Source organism: Sus scrofa, chromosome 15, assembly GCF_000003025.6.
Source record: "Sus scrofa isolate TJ Tabasco breed Duroc chromosome 15, Sscrofa11.1, whole genome shotgun sequence".
In the NCBI taxonomy this organism is placed as follows: domain Eukaryota; kingdom Metazoa; phylum Chordata; class Mammalia; order Artiodactyla; family Suidae; genus Sus; species Sus scrofa.
The window spans coordinates 45577031-45591184 of NC_010457.5; the positions used below are offsets into that span (position 1 = coordinate 45577031).

At 43.1% G+C, this 14154-nt stretch overlaps 1 protein-coding gene across 8 annotated transcripts in view; it reads right to left on the reverse strand.

The window, feature by feature from the left end:
* Positions 1-14154, reverse strand: part of IRF2 (interferon regulatory factor 2) — a 146463-nt gene that overhangs the window by 30252 nt on the left and 102057 nt on the right. For all 8 annotated transcript variants that reach the window (XM_021075622.1, XM_021075623.1, XM_003359469.5 and 5 more), the window contains 4 exons: positions 13725-13817; positions 5592-5691; positions 4385-4561; positions 4023-4069 (listed from right to left, as the gene is read on the reverse strand). In XM_021075622.1, the coding sequence (XP_020931281.1) occupies positions 4023-4069; positions 4385-4561; positions 5592-5691; positions 13725-13817 (417 nt within the window). The remainder of the gene's footprint in view (positions 1-4022; positions 4070-4384; positions 4562-5591; positions 5692-13724; positions 13818-14154) is intronic.

The following is a 14154-nucleotide window of genomic DNA, read 5'->3' on the forward strand; positions in this document are numbered from 1 at the left end:
ACTCCTGGAGAATTAACTTTGAACTACTCTACAAAAACACTGTGAACGCTCTGGTGTTGGTTGGCATCATGAGCCACAGAACTTGGGGGGACTGCTGGCCTTATCCATGAACTGCTGCTTCATTGCAGGAAAGACACAAGCAAAATAAGGCAGTGCTTATTTCTGATGAATTCCCTGCCTTCTGCTGGAGAAACAATGTCTCTCGGAGGGACAAGTTCCAGGTGTTTGCTTTATCTTCGTCCCAGGAGGATTTCTCAGTGTGCTCTCTGCTGGGGTGGAACTTGACCCACGTGGTGGCACCTAAGAGGAATCTCTCTTGCCCCCTACCGGGTCAGTGTGGAGCCTGACCACTTGGCTGACACTGCCAACGGGGATGTGACTGCACGTGTCCTTTACCTACGAGAACAATTCTAAGGTGCACGTTTCCTCCCATTTCCACACCCCCGGAAATGCGATGCACCTTCTCGTCAATTCTGTCATGATTTCCTTGCAAGCAGTGTTTCCTGCTTACAGACACATAAAATAAGGGTGCACCTTGTAATCACTGGCATCTGATTATTTGAGGATGGATATGTTTGAGCAAAGCTGGTTGAAAAGTGAACATCTGTTACTCCATATTTATTTCTCCATGAATGGAATTGTGAAACTAAATCTGCATCCTAAATCCCCCATTCTGACCCCTATAATATAAAGAAATATTATATTTATTTCTGCATCTATTTAGTCAATAAATACTCAATCATCTATTCTGTGATCAAATGTGTTTTATCTGTTCTGTGCCAGGCCCTGAGCTAGATGCTGTGAAAACAGATATGAGATAGTCATGGTGAAGATTATAGCAGCTTCTTCAAAAATCACACATTTGTGAAAAGTTAAACTTTTCCGCCTAAACAACAATAATCAAAACACAGGACTTAAAAAATTCTAAACTGTGGGAAACTTGATACAACTAATAAGTAGGTTTTTTCCAATTGAAGGAAAAAAAAATTCTATAGTAATACAGAGGAACTTATAGATTAAAAAACTTAAAGACACAGCCAAAATCAAAACATGTAGCTCTTATACAGATCTTAGTTCAAGTAGCCAGACGGCATAAAAAGTATGACTCTTATGAGACAATTGGAAATTTGAAACACTGACTGGATATTTCATGATATGGAGGAATTTACTGTTAATTTTTTCAGATGCAGTAATGACACTGTGTTATTTCTAAAGAGTGTCTATCTTTTAAAGATATATATATTGAAATAGTCATGAAAGAAATGACAGGATGTTTGAAATCTGCTTCAAAATACTGAGCTGAACCACATGAATTTGTTTCTGTTAAGTCAAAAATGGTTGAATATTGGAGTTCCTTCATGGCTCAGTGGGTTAAGGATCCAGCATTGTCAGTGCAGTAGTTCTGGTTACAGCTGTGGTGCAGATTCGGCCCCTGACCCCTAGAGCATGGCCAAAAAAAAAAGGCTGAATATGGCAGTTTCATATTGGAGGTAAAGAAGTGGATGGAGGTACTAAAGACACAAAATGGCCATGAGGTAACTAATGCTGAAATCGCGGTGACGGCCTATGAAATACATTTGACTCACTTGCCTCCTTCCTGTGTATATATAATTTTTCCATAATAAAAGGTTAAAACAAAATGAGGTCTATACTGTGCTATATTTAAAAGAAATCAGCAGCTAAAAATATGAAACATGGAAACTGGAGGTCTCGGTGTTAAAATCACTCTACCTAAAATATTTATTTTCCATTGTAGAGGTAAACGGGTCTGAAATAATTGACCTAAGTTTTCCCTTTAACTACCTTCACAAGTCACACTTTATACTGAAGTACACTGTAGGGGATTTTTTTTTTTTTTTTTTTTGGCTATTTTGACTAACTGGTTTGCTTTTAAATATTGTGCTGTCTAGACAATCTGTTTTTTCCTCCAACAGTTATTCTAGAGTAGAAATCAGAATACTTGGCATCTCTTTAAGTTCAGTTCTAAATAATCCTGTGACCTTGGCCACAAGTCCCACTGCCCTTGGGTCCATGTCACTCAACTCTTGAGCCTCTGTTTCTTCATCAATAAGCACAGTGAAACAGACAATCTTCTCTCTGACGGTCAAGGGCTCTGGACTATAGTATTTGCTCTTTTCTTAGCAACTGAAGCTCATCCTCAAGTTTGCACATTTGACTGTTTTCTGGCTATTGAACAAGGGCCCACCCAAACTACACACAAAGATCTTCACACTGTAGCAGATTTCAGATGATAGAGTCTACACTAGCAAGAACACACACACACAAACACATTCCTATGGAAAACCTCTGGAAGTTAAGAAAGTTGACTGTATAGCAGAGCAGAAAAAAAAAAACAGAGATCCACATGTAAAAAAGGTTTGAACAGACCTCTGGTTCTCCAACCTAATGGCCCATCATGGAAATGTATCACTTATGTTATACAGAATTATCATATATAATATATAAATTGTAACCCCCTCCCCCAAGAATACGTCTGTGAAAGTAGCAAATTAGGGAAACGATGTTCTAAATGATTTTCTCTCTCCTTTTCTTCCCCCACTCTATGAAAACTTAAGAATCCTTATTATGAAGTTTATTCTGGAATTGCAAGATTAATTTCCTTCTCCAGTCTCCAGTGTGAATGGCTAATTTCTTTTCTAATAAAGAGGTACCCATGGATCACACAGTGATTTCTTTTTTTTTGTCTTTTTTTTGCCTTTTCTAGGGCCGCTCCCACAGCATATGGAGGTTCCCAGGCTAGGGGTCTAATTGGAGCTGCAGCTGCCGGCCTACGCCAGAGCCACAGTGACAGGGATCCAAGCTGCGTCTGCAACCTACACCACAGCTCACGGCAATGCCAGATCCTTTAACCCACTGAGCAAGGCCAGGGATGGAACCCGCAACCTCATGGTCCCTAGTTGGATTCGTTAACCACTGAGCCACGACAGGAACTCCCACACAGTAATTTTTATCTAATTCTTTTCTATGTTCTCAAGACCTTAATGTTATATATATATTAATATTAGCATATATAACATACATTAGTATATATACTAGTATGTATTATATATATTTGCAAAATATACTAGTATAATGCTAATATATACTAATATAATTTATATAGAACATATTATAATAACGCATATATTATATATGTTAGCATATATAATATATATTAGCATATATATTAGTAAAAATAATACTAATGTGAAACTTTTTTCATGTTTTCCCCCTGCCATTATAAAGAAAGGCACGTGCTATTGTCCTTCACTGAAAAAAAAAAATAATATATGGGAGTTCCCGTCATGGCGCAGTGGTTAACAAATCCGACTAGGAACCATGAGGTTGCGGGTTCGGTCCCCGGCCTTGCTCAGTGGGTTAAAGGATCTGGCATTGCCGTGAGTTGTGGTGTAGGTTGCAGACGCAGCTCGGATCCCGTGTTGCTGTGGCTCTGGCATAGGCCGGCGGCTACAGCTCCGATTAGACCCCTAGCCTGGGAACCTCCATATGCCTCGGGAGCAGCCCTAGAAAAGGCAAAAGGACAAAAAAAAAAAAAAAAAAAATATATATATATATATATGACATATATAATGTACATAATATGATAATACATTGTAATATAAATATATAATATTTAATACACTTTAAAATATATTTAATGGCCTGAAAATATACCTAACATTATCAGGTAGTAGCTGGCTGCTGAAGCTTAGCTGAAACTAAGGGACCAGCTGGCAACGGTACGGGGACCAGATGGAGCTTGCTCAGTCATAACGCTCAATGTGGACTTGTGGGTTCATTCATAAATTTCTCAGGAAAATTAGATGAAGCAGGGGATGTGTGTACTTGGGTCCACAGGTGGGTACATGCCAAAGAGGAGCATGAGAGCCCATAAAACACAACAGCAAAAGAAGGAAGATTAAATACTTCACAGAGATCACACTGCTCTTTTCTACGAGAGAGGATATGAATCATTAATACAATCACAACTTTGGCCTCCTCTCTAAACAACCAAACATTACCTTGATGTGCTTCACTCTGTCTTCCTTTTCTGTCTTTGGTTTCTTTCCTGTGACAACAAAATAGTTCTGGATTAATTCATGAAGAACAAACACACAGACATCTCCCCTAAGTTACGTTCTTCCTGAAGCTCTCAATGAAGGCATTGCTTTAATATGCACATGTCCAAAATCCCAAATGTTTCTTTCATGGCCCTTGGGGGCCCTGAGAGTCATTTTCCCCAGCCGGGTAAAGCAGCATTATCACCCACAACGGCAACAGGTGGTCTATCCTGTGGCTACAGATGTGGAAATAAAGGAATCATAAAGGCACTACAAGGTATATTAAGCCATCACTGTTTTACTCAGTAAAGATCTTTACCTACCTTTCTTAGAAGGTCGCTCAGATAAGGGCAGCATCCGGTATACCCTGAAGGCATTGTTTCCTTTCTTTATGCTTTTATCCTTGACTTCTTCAATGTCAGGCAAGGAGTTCATGGCACATCGAAAATTCGCCTTCCATGTTTTTGGATCAGGTTTATCTACTCCCGGTTGATGCTTTCCTAATAAAATAATTGAAAGAATTAAGGTTGTGGGGGGAATTAGATCGAGACTCAAAATTTCTGGAAACAGGAGAGCTGGGCAGGTGGTACAGAGAACGCTTTCAATTCTAGGTCACACCTACAGTGACCAACTGCCCCGGGTTGTTTAGGGCCGAGAAGGTTCCGGGGATGAGGGAATTTGTGTTTTAAAACCCAACAGTTCTGAACAAACTGGGACACACTGGTCACCCTGGTTCTACAAACCCGGTTAAGAGAAAAGAATGATGGTAGAGAAAGGGAAAATCCAAGTAAGGAGAAAAGACAGCGAAAAGGTCAGGAGGCCAACAAGCACGGGTAAGTGGAAGGCCTCTTTATCATGAAGTAAAATCCATTCTATAAATAAGTTTCCTAGTTAAATTTTGTTATAAGTACATATAATCTCGGCTACCTCTGGGGGAGATAAATTCAACCCAGCTCCAGAACAAGTCGTTCTCTATTCCCCGGGACACACGTGGATAACTTCTGAATAGCACATTTACGGGAAATCTCAGGACTAAGTGTCTAGGGAATAGGAGCATCGCTTCTGAGTGATGAGATCTGCACCCCTGCGACATGTGCCAGATGCGCCTGGGGACAAGTCACAGGTTTTTCGGAGCTACATCTTGACTCTAAAAGCCAGGAGATTTTACATAGGTAGTAAAAATAAACATAAACAATAGCTAACAGTCTTACTGTATAACTGAAGTTTGCCAAGACAGTAGAACTTAAATGTTCTCACACATACACAAATATATATACTTTAAATACCTTACAATTTATACGTCAATTTTTATTTATTTATTTTTTGGACATGCCCACAGCACGTGGACGTTCCCGTGCCAGGAATCGAATCCACACCACAGCTGTAACCAGAGCCACAGCAGTGATGACGCCAGATTCTTAACCTGCCCCACCATGAGGGAACACCCACAGCTCAATTCTTAAAAAGGCATGAAAACCACAACGGCAAAAGCAACAGTGCCAGCCTCTACAAACAACACGGGGTTGATACCTGTATGGATGGCCCAGTTTCTAAAGAGTGGTGCATCTTTTTCCACATCCCACCCATGTCTAGCTGCATGCATCCAGGGGATCTGAAAAATCTTCTTTTCCTGAAAAATAAAAGTAATTAAGAAACGTAGACATGGGTTTCAGGCCACCACTGCAGAAGGTTCTTTGGTCCTAGCTAACAAGATTCTCCAGTAAGTAAGTACCACTGGGGTTTGCTGAATATCTACTGTAAACCCACTTTCCCCCTGGACCCCAACCCTTGACAGTCCACCAGACATGTGGAGAAAGGCATATGGAGTCTGGTAGAATAGGAATGTATACCAAGGTCAACAGTGATGATCTGGGATATGCCCATGTGTTCTGTTACCTGGGCCTCCTTTCCCGTAGAGGACCACAGGAAACTGAGCACTTACTGAAACTTCCAATGCTTAATTACTCTTATGACTTATTTCCATCACTTGATAAAGAGGAACTCCAGCTGCCTTAGGTAAATTAAAAATTAGGCAACTCTCCAAAATAATACCATTTTGCTGTTAATGGGAAGTCGGGGTGTCCAAGGCCATTGTCAAGACTTAATATCTGCTTGAGCAGCCAACAGAAATAGATTTTGTTCTAACCCCTCTGTGTCTACCACTCCGCACGAAACAGCAACACATGCAAAGAAAGATGTGTCAATTACATGAAGAAGATGCTCCTTTTCTGGAGCAAAGTCCCTTAATTCAATTCTTCTTATAGCAGAACCTCCTCCTCGCTCTTACATCCCAAGAGGGGACTCAGAATTGCTTAAATTGACCCTGGCAAACATAGGTCTAGAAACTAGTACTTTGGGAACAAAGTGACACTTGTAGTAAAACTAATTTTGTGAAACCTGGTTCACTTTGCATGTTTACATGGTCTCGGTTTTGGTTTCTGCAACACCCTAACAAACTACTGTGATTATATTATCATTTCCGCTTTCCAGTTGAGGAAACAGAGGCACTCTCATAAATAAATTATCTAGCCAAGGGTCTAAGTTCAAAACCAAGGTCATGTGATCCCAGACTCAAGTCACTTACACCACCCAATGTCTCCCAGGGACTGGATTTAGAAGATTGCCCTGTCTTACAATAAATCTGCTCACTTGGATTCCCTGGAGATTAAAGCCTAGGGAAACTAATTTTTTTAAGCTCTCAAGGTAGGTCTGATCATTTCTAGGTCTGGAGATCTCTGCACAATACCCTGGAGCAGGAAAGAAAATGTTAGTAGGAATTTTCCACCACTTTAGTGTCACACAATGAAAGAAAAGGGGTCCCCACCAACCCAAAAGGGGCTCGGCTCCTCTCCTCAGAGCCAGTTATAAAGCCTGAACTAAAAATACGCCAGAACATTTGAGGACTCCCCAGAACTGTTAAAGGGGAAAATTTATGTATTTAAAACTTCGTCAACAAAGAAGAACTGAAAGCGAGAGGTTTTTCATAAATCTCTGCATGTTCAGGCTGTATCGTCCACAGAAAGAGGAGGGTTTCAGGTTCACCATTTTTCAAAGGGCAGTTAATCAGAAGAAGGCTGGGTGAATTTTTTTTTTTTTTAATATATATGAAAGTCAGAGAGGAAAATCACTCAGTGCAGTTTTGGACATGCACATAAGACGGAAAAACTTTTTGAAAATGAATTTATCTCAGCGAATGAATTTTTCCTGAAGTGCACCATCAGAATCTAAAGGTTTATGCCTTAAAGATAGAGACCCTTAAAGAATTTGCTGTTGTACTTTTTTTCTAGGTCAAAGGAGATCTGGGGTGACATAATCTGAAATCTATCCCCTAAGATACAAAATTCATTGTGATGAATAAATCTTTTCAAGTATTTGCGTGTTCAGAGCACACATGTGCACTCGCACACACGCGCGCGCACACACACACATCCTCAAACCTAGTCGCCCAGGAACCACACTCAAATCATGAATCCAAAAGTAATGACTGAACCTAGCAATTATCCTCCAAGGACCCTCTTGAAATGGCCGAAGGACCTGAACAGATATTTTTCCAAAGAAGATAAAGAAATGGCCAAGAAGCACACGAAAAGTGCTCATCACTAGTCATTAGGCAAATGGAAATCAAAACAGCAATGGGAGAGCATTTTAAACCCATTAGGATGGCTAGAATTAAAAACAAAACAAAACAAAAACAGAAAAAAATCAGTGTTGGCAAGATGTGGAGAAACTAGAACCCTCACACTGCTAGTGTGAGTGTAAAACACCACAACCACTCTGGAAATCACTTTGGCTGTTTCTCAAAAAAATTAACACAAATTACCACATGATCCAGTAATTTCACTCAAAGAATTCCAACCAGCTTTCCATGCAAATATTGACACATGAATGTTCATAGCAGCACTACTCACAATAGGCAAAAGGTCCATCAACCAACAGAAGAGATAAGAACGTGTTGTATATGCATAAAACGAAATATTATTCAGCCACAAAAAAAACCGGTATTGAAACTGGCTACAGTAGGGATGAACCTTGAAAACTCTGTGCCAAGCGAAAGACACTGTCCACAAAAGGCCATAAAGGGAATCATTCTATTTATATGAAATATCCAGAAAAGGCAAATCCAAAGAGACAGAAAGCACATCACTGGTTGCCATGAACTAGGGAAAGGAGAATTGGGGAGTGACTCCTTAATAACAGTACCAAGTTTCCTTTTGGGGTGATGAAAACGTTCTGGAATTCGATGGTAGTGATGGCTGCATAATAGTGTGAATGTACTTAATGCCACCAAATTGCACATTTTTAAATGGTTAAAGTTGTAGATTAAAAAAAACTACAGGTAACATTTAACTAGTTTTTCATACTGCAGGAAAAAAAAGAAACTACTAATAAATATGACAAACATGTCTCTTCTTTTAAAAGACCATGTTGAACAATAAAGAAGGCGAAACTGGGGAATTCCCGCTGTGGCACACTGGTTAAGGATCCAGTGTTGCTGCATCTGTGGCTTGGATTCGATCCCTGGCCTGGGAACTTCCATATGCCGTGGGTACAGCCAGGAAAAAAAGCAAACCTGAAAGAGAGTGTAACCAGTAAACATTCTGGTTCTATGGGACCAGGAGGCATTGTCTGTGTCCGTGGAGACTGCGACATCAGTATGTGCCATCAGAATGCCCCCCAGAGCGGTGGCGTCCACTAGTGTTTACATTTACAGAGATTTCTGCCCACCTGCAGGCAGGAGAGATGAGCATGGCCTGAATTGAGAAGAACATCTGAGATAACACACACCGTGGCCCCCAAAGCAGGAAACTGGTCCCCTTATCTCCTTCTGCCCTTGCCCTCCCCCCACTATTTATAAGATGTTCCAATTTCATTTGCTGTTTTTGTTTGGACTTCTTACTTTGTTCCGAGAACCTGATATTTACATAAGCACAAGCCTGCTTTCCAAGTGCAGAGAAGGAAAAGGTCGGAACCACCTGACAATCTCCTGGGCTTGGGGAGGGGCCTCAGTGCCCAGAGCTGGGCTGACCTCCAGTGAGAAACAAACCAGGGTGGGAAGCGATCGGAGCTACAGGAAAAATGGTGAAGCTGCATGTGGTTGCCTCCCTCCTTCCTCAAGAAACGGCCCAGGGAAACCAGAGCCAGCAGGACAAATCCAGAACTGACTGGGCTTTGCCATAAACCAATGGCGAGGAGAAAAGGGAGAGGGTACTGCTCACAGCCAGGAACCAAGCACAACCTATGGGGCTTCTTTAGATTCTGATTGAACAAATCAACCATCAAAAGATATCTGGGGAATAGTCAAGGCATTCGGCATTTGAACAGGGCTGTAATGACATTCTAAATTACGATTAATTATGATTAATTTAGGATTATCCAATTGATAATGGTATCACAAATAGATAATATCCTGGGGTCTTGGAGTTGATTTACCTGGTCAGGGAGTTGATTTACCACACACACGCTCACACAGATTTTTTTTTTAATGTTAATTAACTGTTCAATCTAGATGTGAGCTTTAAATCTAGATGGGAATTTGCTAGACTATTCTTTCTAGTCATTAGATTGTTGAAGCATACTATTATATTTGCAAATTATATTTGCAAGCAGTCATACTAAAAAGGAGTTCCCGTTGTGGCTCAGCGGGTTAAGAACCTGACTAGTATCCATGAGGATGGGGGTTCGATCCCTGGCCCCACTCTGTGGATTAAGGATCCGGCATTGCCGTGAGCTGTGACGTAGGCCGGCAGCTGTAGTTCTGATTCGCCCCTAGCCTGGGAACTTCCATATGCCGCAGGTGCGGCCCTATAAAAAGAAAAAAAAATAACCGGCCCAAGCCACAGCCCCTTTCAGGAACTAGTTATAAAACTGCTTCGCCAAATGTCCTCACTGTTCCTCCAGAGGAACCCAGAAGACCCTCATTTCATTACCTCCCTACCTCCTCATGTATCAAAAGTAGAAGATGGAAACAAATGAAAGGCATTAATTAAACACCTATTTGTCGCTTACTGAGAATGCACTGGGTGGGATGGCATGCCCACTTGAGAGAGACGTGACAGCTGCCAAGCCAGTGTTCTTAATTGTAATTATCTTAGCAGGACAAAAGCAGAGTCGCCGAGGTTCCTCCCCTGCAGGTACCCACCATTCATCCATTCCTTCACAAAATGGTATTGCCCAGTGCCTCCCAAGGACTGGGCAGCGGGCCTGGCTCGGAGCTTGCAGCAACAATCAAGACAGCCAGGGCGCCCGCCTCGGGGACGTGCAGCCTGGAGCACCTCACCCGCCTTAAGGACTAACACTGGGAACACAGCTAAGGCACAAGGCATTGACAAGGCCCCATGGCAGCACCCGTTTTCTAGGAGTCACAACAGGCGTCAGTGGGAGAAGAGAATTTGGAACGGCCTCAAACTACTCACAATACAAGCAGGGACTCAGGCTTACGAACAGGCAGGAAATAACAGCAGGGACTAAGTTAACTAGTGATGTGGACAGAGACCAATGCCAACAAGCCCAAGTTAGCAGAAACCTATAAAAAATACCCCGGGGAGCTGTGGGTGCCGAGAGGAACTGTGCTGAGGCCAAGGGAGGTCTACAGTGGGGGAGACCACTGCCTGCACTGCCTGCGTTGGGCCTTCAGGCAGCCCACCAACTCCGGTGACAGCGCCGTCCTGAGAGGCGCCATCTACTGCAGCCACTGCGCTCTTGCCTTCCCTCAGCCTGGCCCAGGCCCAGCACCAGCAGAGGACAAGGAGGGGAGGGGTCCCTGTCCCTTATCCCAGGGCAGAGGGCAGAAGAGCCAAGGGCCGGGGGAGTAAGCTCAGCAGGAAGGGCCACCTGAAGGGGCCAAGTGTTCAGCTGCACCAAGAGGAATCCATTTACTTTCTAGCCCTCCAACCAAAAGGATGGAGGGAAGGTGTCTCCATGGAGAGCCCAGCTGGGAAGGAAGCTACCTGAGGGAGCACGTAAGTGTCTTACAGCCATCATGACAAACTGCCACACACTGGGTGGCTGACCATCCCAGAAATGGATTCTGGCATAGTTCCGGAGGCCAGAAACCCAAAATCAAGATGTCAGCAGGGCTGTGCTCCCTTCGAAGGCTCTAAGGAGAATCCCTCCTTGCCTCCTCCAGCTTCTGGTGGCTACAGGTGTTCTTGGCTGGTAGCTGTACCACTCCAGTCTCTGCCTCCTTCTTCCCACGGTGTCCTCCTCTGTGGGCGTGCCTTCTCCTCTTGTGCGTCTTACAAGGACCCTTGCCTTTGGACCTGCCCAGCTGAATAATCCAGGATGTTCTCATCTTGAGATCCTTAGGCTAATGACATCAGCCGAGACCCTCTTCCCACATGAGGTCACCCTCACAGGTTCTGGGGGTCAGGATGGGGAAGTATCTTTTGAAGGGGCCACAATTCAACCTACTGCAGAGAACACAGAACTGCAGCATACCAAGCACCCACTTGGTGCAGAAGCCATGGTGACACTGTTAGTGCACCACTGCCTTAAGCCAGCCTGGATGGGTGTGTTCGTTTTTTTAAAAAGTAAAAGCAACTTACATTTCTTCAGAAATCAGGAACATCTTTCATTTCCTGCTCCAAATCAATACAGGCAATGTCATCTTGTCCTTCATGTAGAATCCTACTTAATCTGCGACTCAAGTTTCTTTGTCTGCCAATTGGAAAAACTACACCAGCCTCTACCCCACAGTGGGTATTCTGGGAGTGAGGGCATAATCTCACGTGGAGCAGCATCTGACACCAAATAAATGGTAGTTTATTACCATCTTTATCAACATCACTCTTCTTGTTATTGGGGACCCTGTGTCTCTTCAGTGTTGCCCCTTCCTTCCACCTCCACGTGTGGCTGTTCAAACCCTACCTGCCAAGCGGCAGCCTGATTTCTTGTTGCTTCTTTGGAAGAGGCTAATTACAAAGCCCCCCAGCATGCAAACCTGAAACACTGCAGATGTAGCAAGCCTAGAGAAATACATTGTTTGCCATCAGTATGAGAGATCACCTAAGGTATTTTTCTCTACTTCTACCCCACTGTGTTTGGAAACAGACTCCTGCAATAGATATATTCACATATACACCATTACATCTGAAATAAATGGAAAAAAACTAGGTAAATGAAGGAGGAAAGAACAAAAAAGAAATAAGACTTGAGCGGAATCTGGAAAAATAAAATGAAACAATGGAGTGATATTTGTAAAAAGAAAATTTCACTGCAATATTTTGTACACTTGTTAGAAGCAGCCACAATCTGGCTCTAAGCTCTCGGCATGTGATACAAAAGTAAAGGCTGACCTGCTAAATTATTCATCGTGTCCTTAAGATTAAAAATGAGGGGGAGACAGAAGAGGAAAAAGACTTTTGCTCAGAAGAACTGCAATATTCCCGGTAGCGGGAAAGAAAACCCTCTCAGACCATCTTAAAGAAAGCACGATGTATGTGTTACTTTTCTAGGTTATAACTAAATGTGTTCAGGTGTTCTTTTTTGTTGTTCTTTTTTTTTTTCCTTGGGCTGCACCCGAGACATATGGAAGTTGCCAGGCTAGGGGTGGAATCAGAGCTGCAGCTGCCAGCCTACGCCACAGCCACAGCAACATGGGATCTGAGCTATGTCTGCGACCTACATACACCACAGCTCACAGCAATGCCGGATCCTTAACCCGCTGAGCGAGGCCAGGAATGGAACCCATATCCTCATGGACACTAGTCGGGTTCATTTCTGCTGCACCATAGCAGGAAATTCCAGGTGTTCTTTATTTTCACACCCAGTGTCTTCCTGATTCAAGACAAAGAGGCAGGATCAACTAAATTGAGAGTTTTGAGGTTAATGAAAGGAAGGAAGGATGTATGTATATATGCGGGGGGCAGGGTATAAATGACAGAAGACTTCTTTTTCAGGATACATAAGCACACAAACAGGATTTCATGATAAAAATAAACACATTTTTTAAAAACAAAAACAGCTTCAGAGTTCCTGTCGTGGCGCAATGATTAACGAATCCGACTGGGAACCATGAGGTTGTGGGTTTGATCCCTGGCCTTGCTCAGTGGGTTAAGGATCAGGTGTTGCCGGGAGCTGTGGTGTAGGTCACAGACACGGCTTGGATCCCACGTTGCTGTGGCTGTGGCGTAGGCCAGTGGCTACAGCTCCTATTAGACCCCTAGCCTGGGAACCTCCATGTGCCATGGGAGCGGCCCTAGAAAAGGCAAAAAGACAAAAAAAACCCAACACCAAAAAACAAAAACAGTTTCTTTAAAAAGTTTTCTTTACACAGAGAACACGGAAAAATCAGCATGCTTCATTCCCAATGGAAAGCCCTAGCGTTTCCATGCCTTCTAGAAAATCCTATAAAACTAGATGAAGAAAGGAATTTAGAGAAGGAAGAGGGTAAGAATCATTGAGCAGAAATACAGCAAGAAGCTTCCCATCAATAGTCATGGACGATAACCAAGCCTTAACTTGGGGTCAAGGCTAGAGTCTGAGATGATAAGTCTTCTTTATATGATAACTCGATGTTTTGATGATCAGTTCTGCTTGGTTGGGTTTTGTAATTAATTAGCATAATATTTCAAACACAACAATTATATGTGCAGTGATCCACACGCACCTGCCTTTAGTAAGGGTTTCTTTCTCTCTCTCTCACACACACACACATGCACTCACCTTGTTAAGCCACTTTAGCCCTGGTATCGTATTTGAGTTGATCTGTTCCTCCAGCCACGGGCGCATCCGCATCCTTTCCACCGGCATGGTGCCCTTTGCAGAGGAGAAACAACATTAGGCATTTCTGCATTTCTGCTACTGACTCACGTCTGCACTGCGAAGTCTGACACCCCTGCCTGACCTTCTTCCATTCCTCTCTTCCTCAAAACTACACGATTTACATGTACACAGGGGCTGGGGGGTGGGGGGCTGGAGGAGCGTATTAGGGGCTTTGCCATAGAGCCCCCTGCTTGAGTGCCACTCATTCCCCAGGGCCCACCTCGGTGGGGCAACAGTGTGGGCCATGTCTGCTGTCAGCAAGGTGGTTCCATGACACAGGAACACAGCCAGCTGGTGGGCCTGGATGCCTCTGAGTGGCCCTGCCTACACT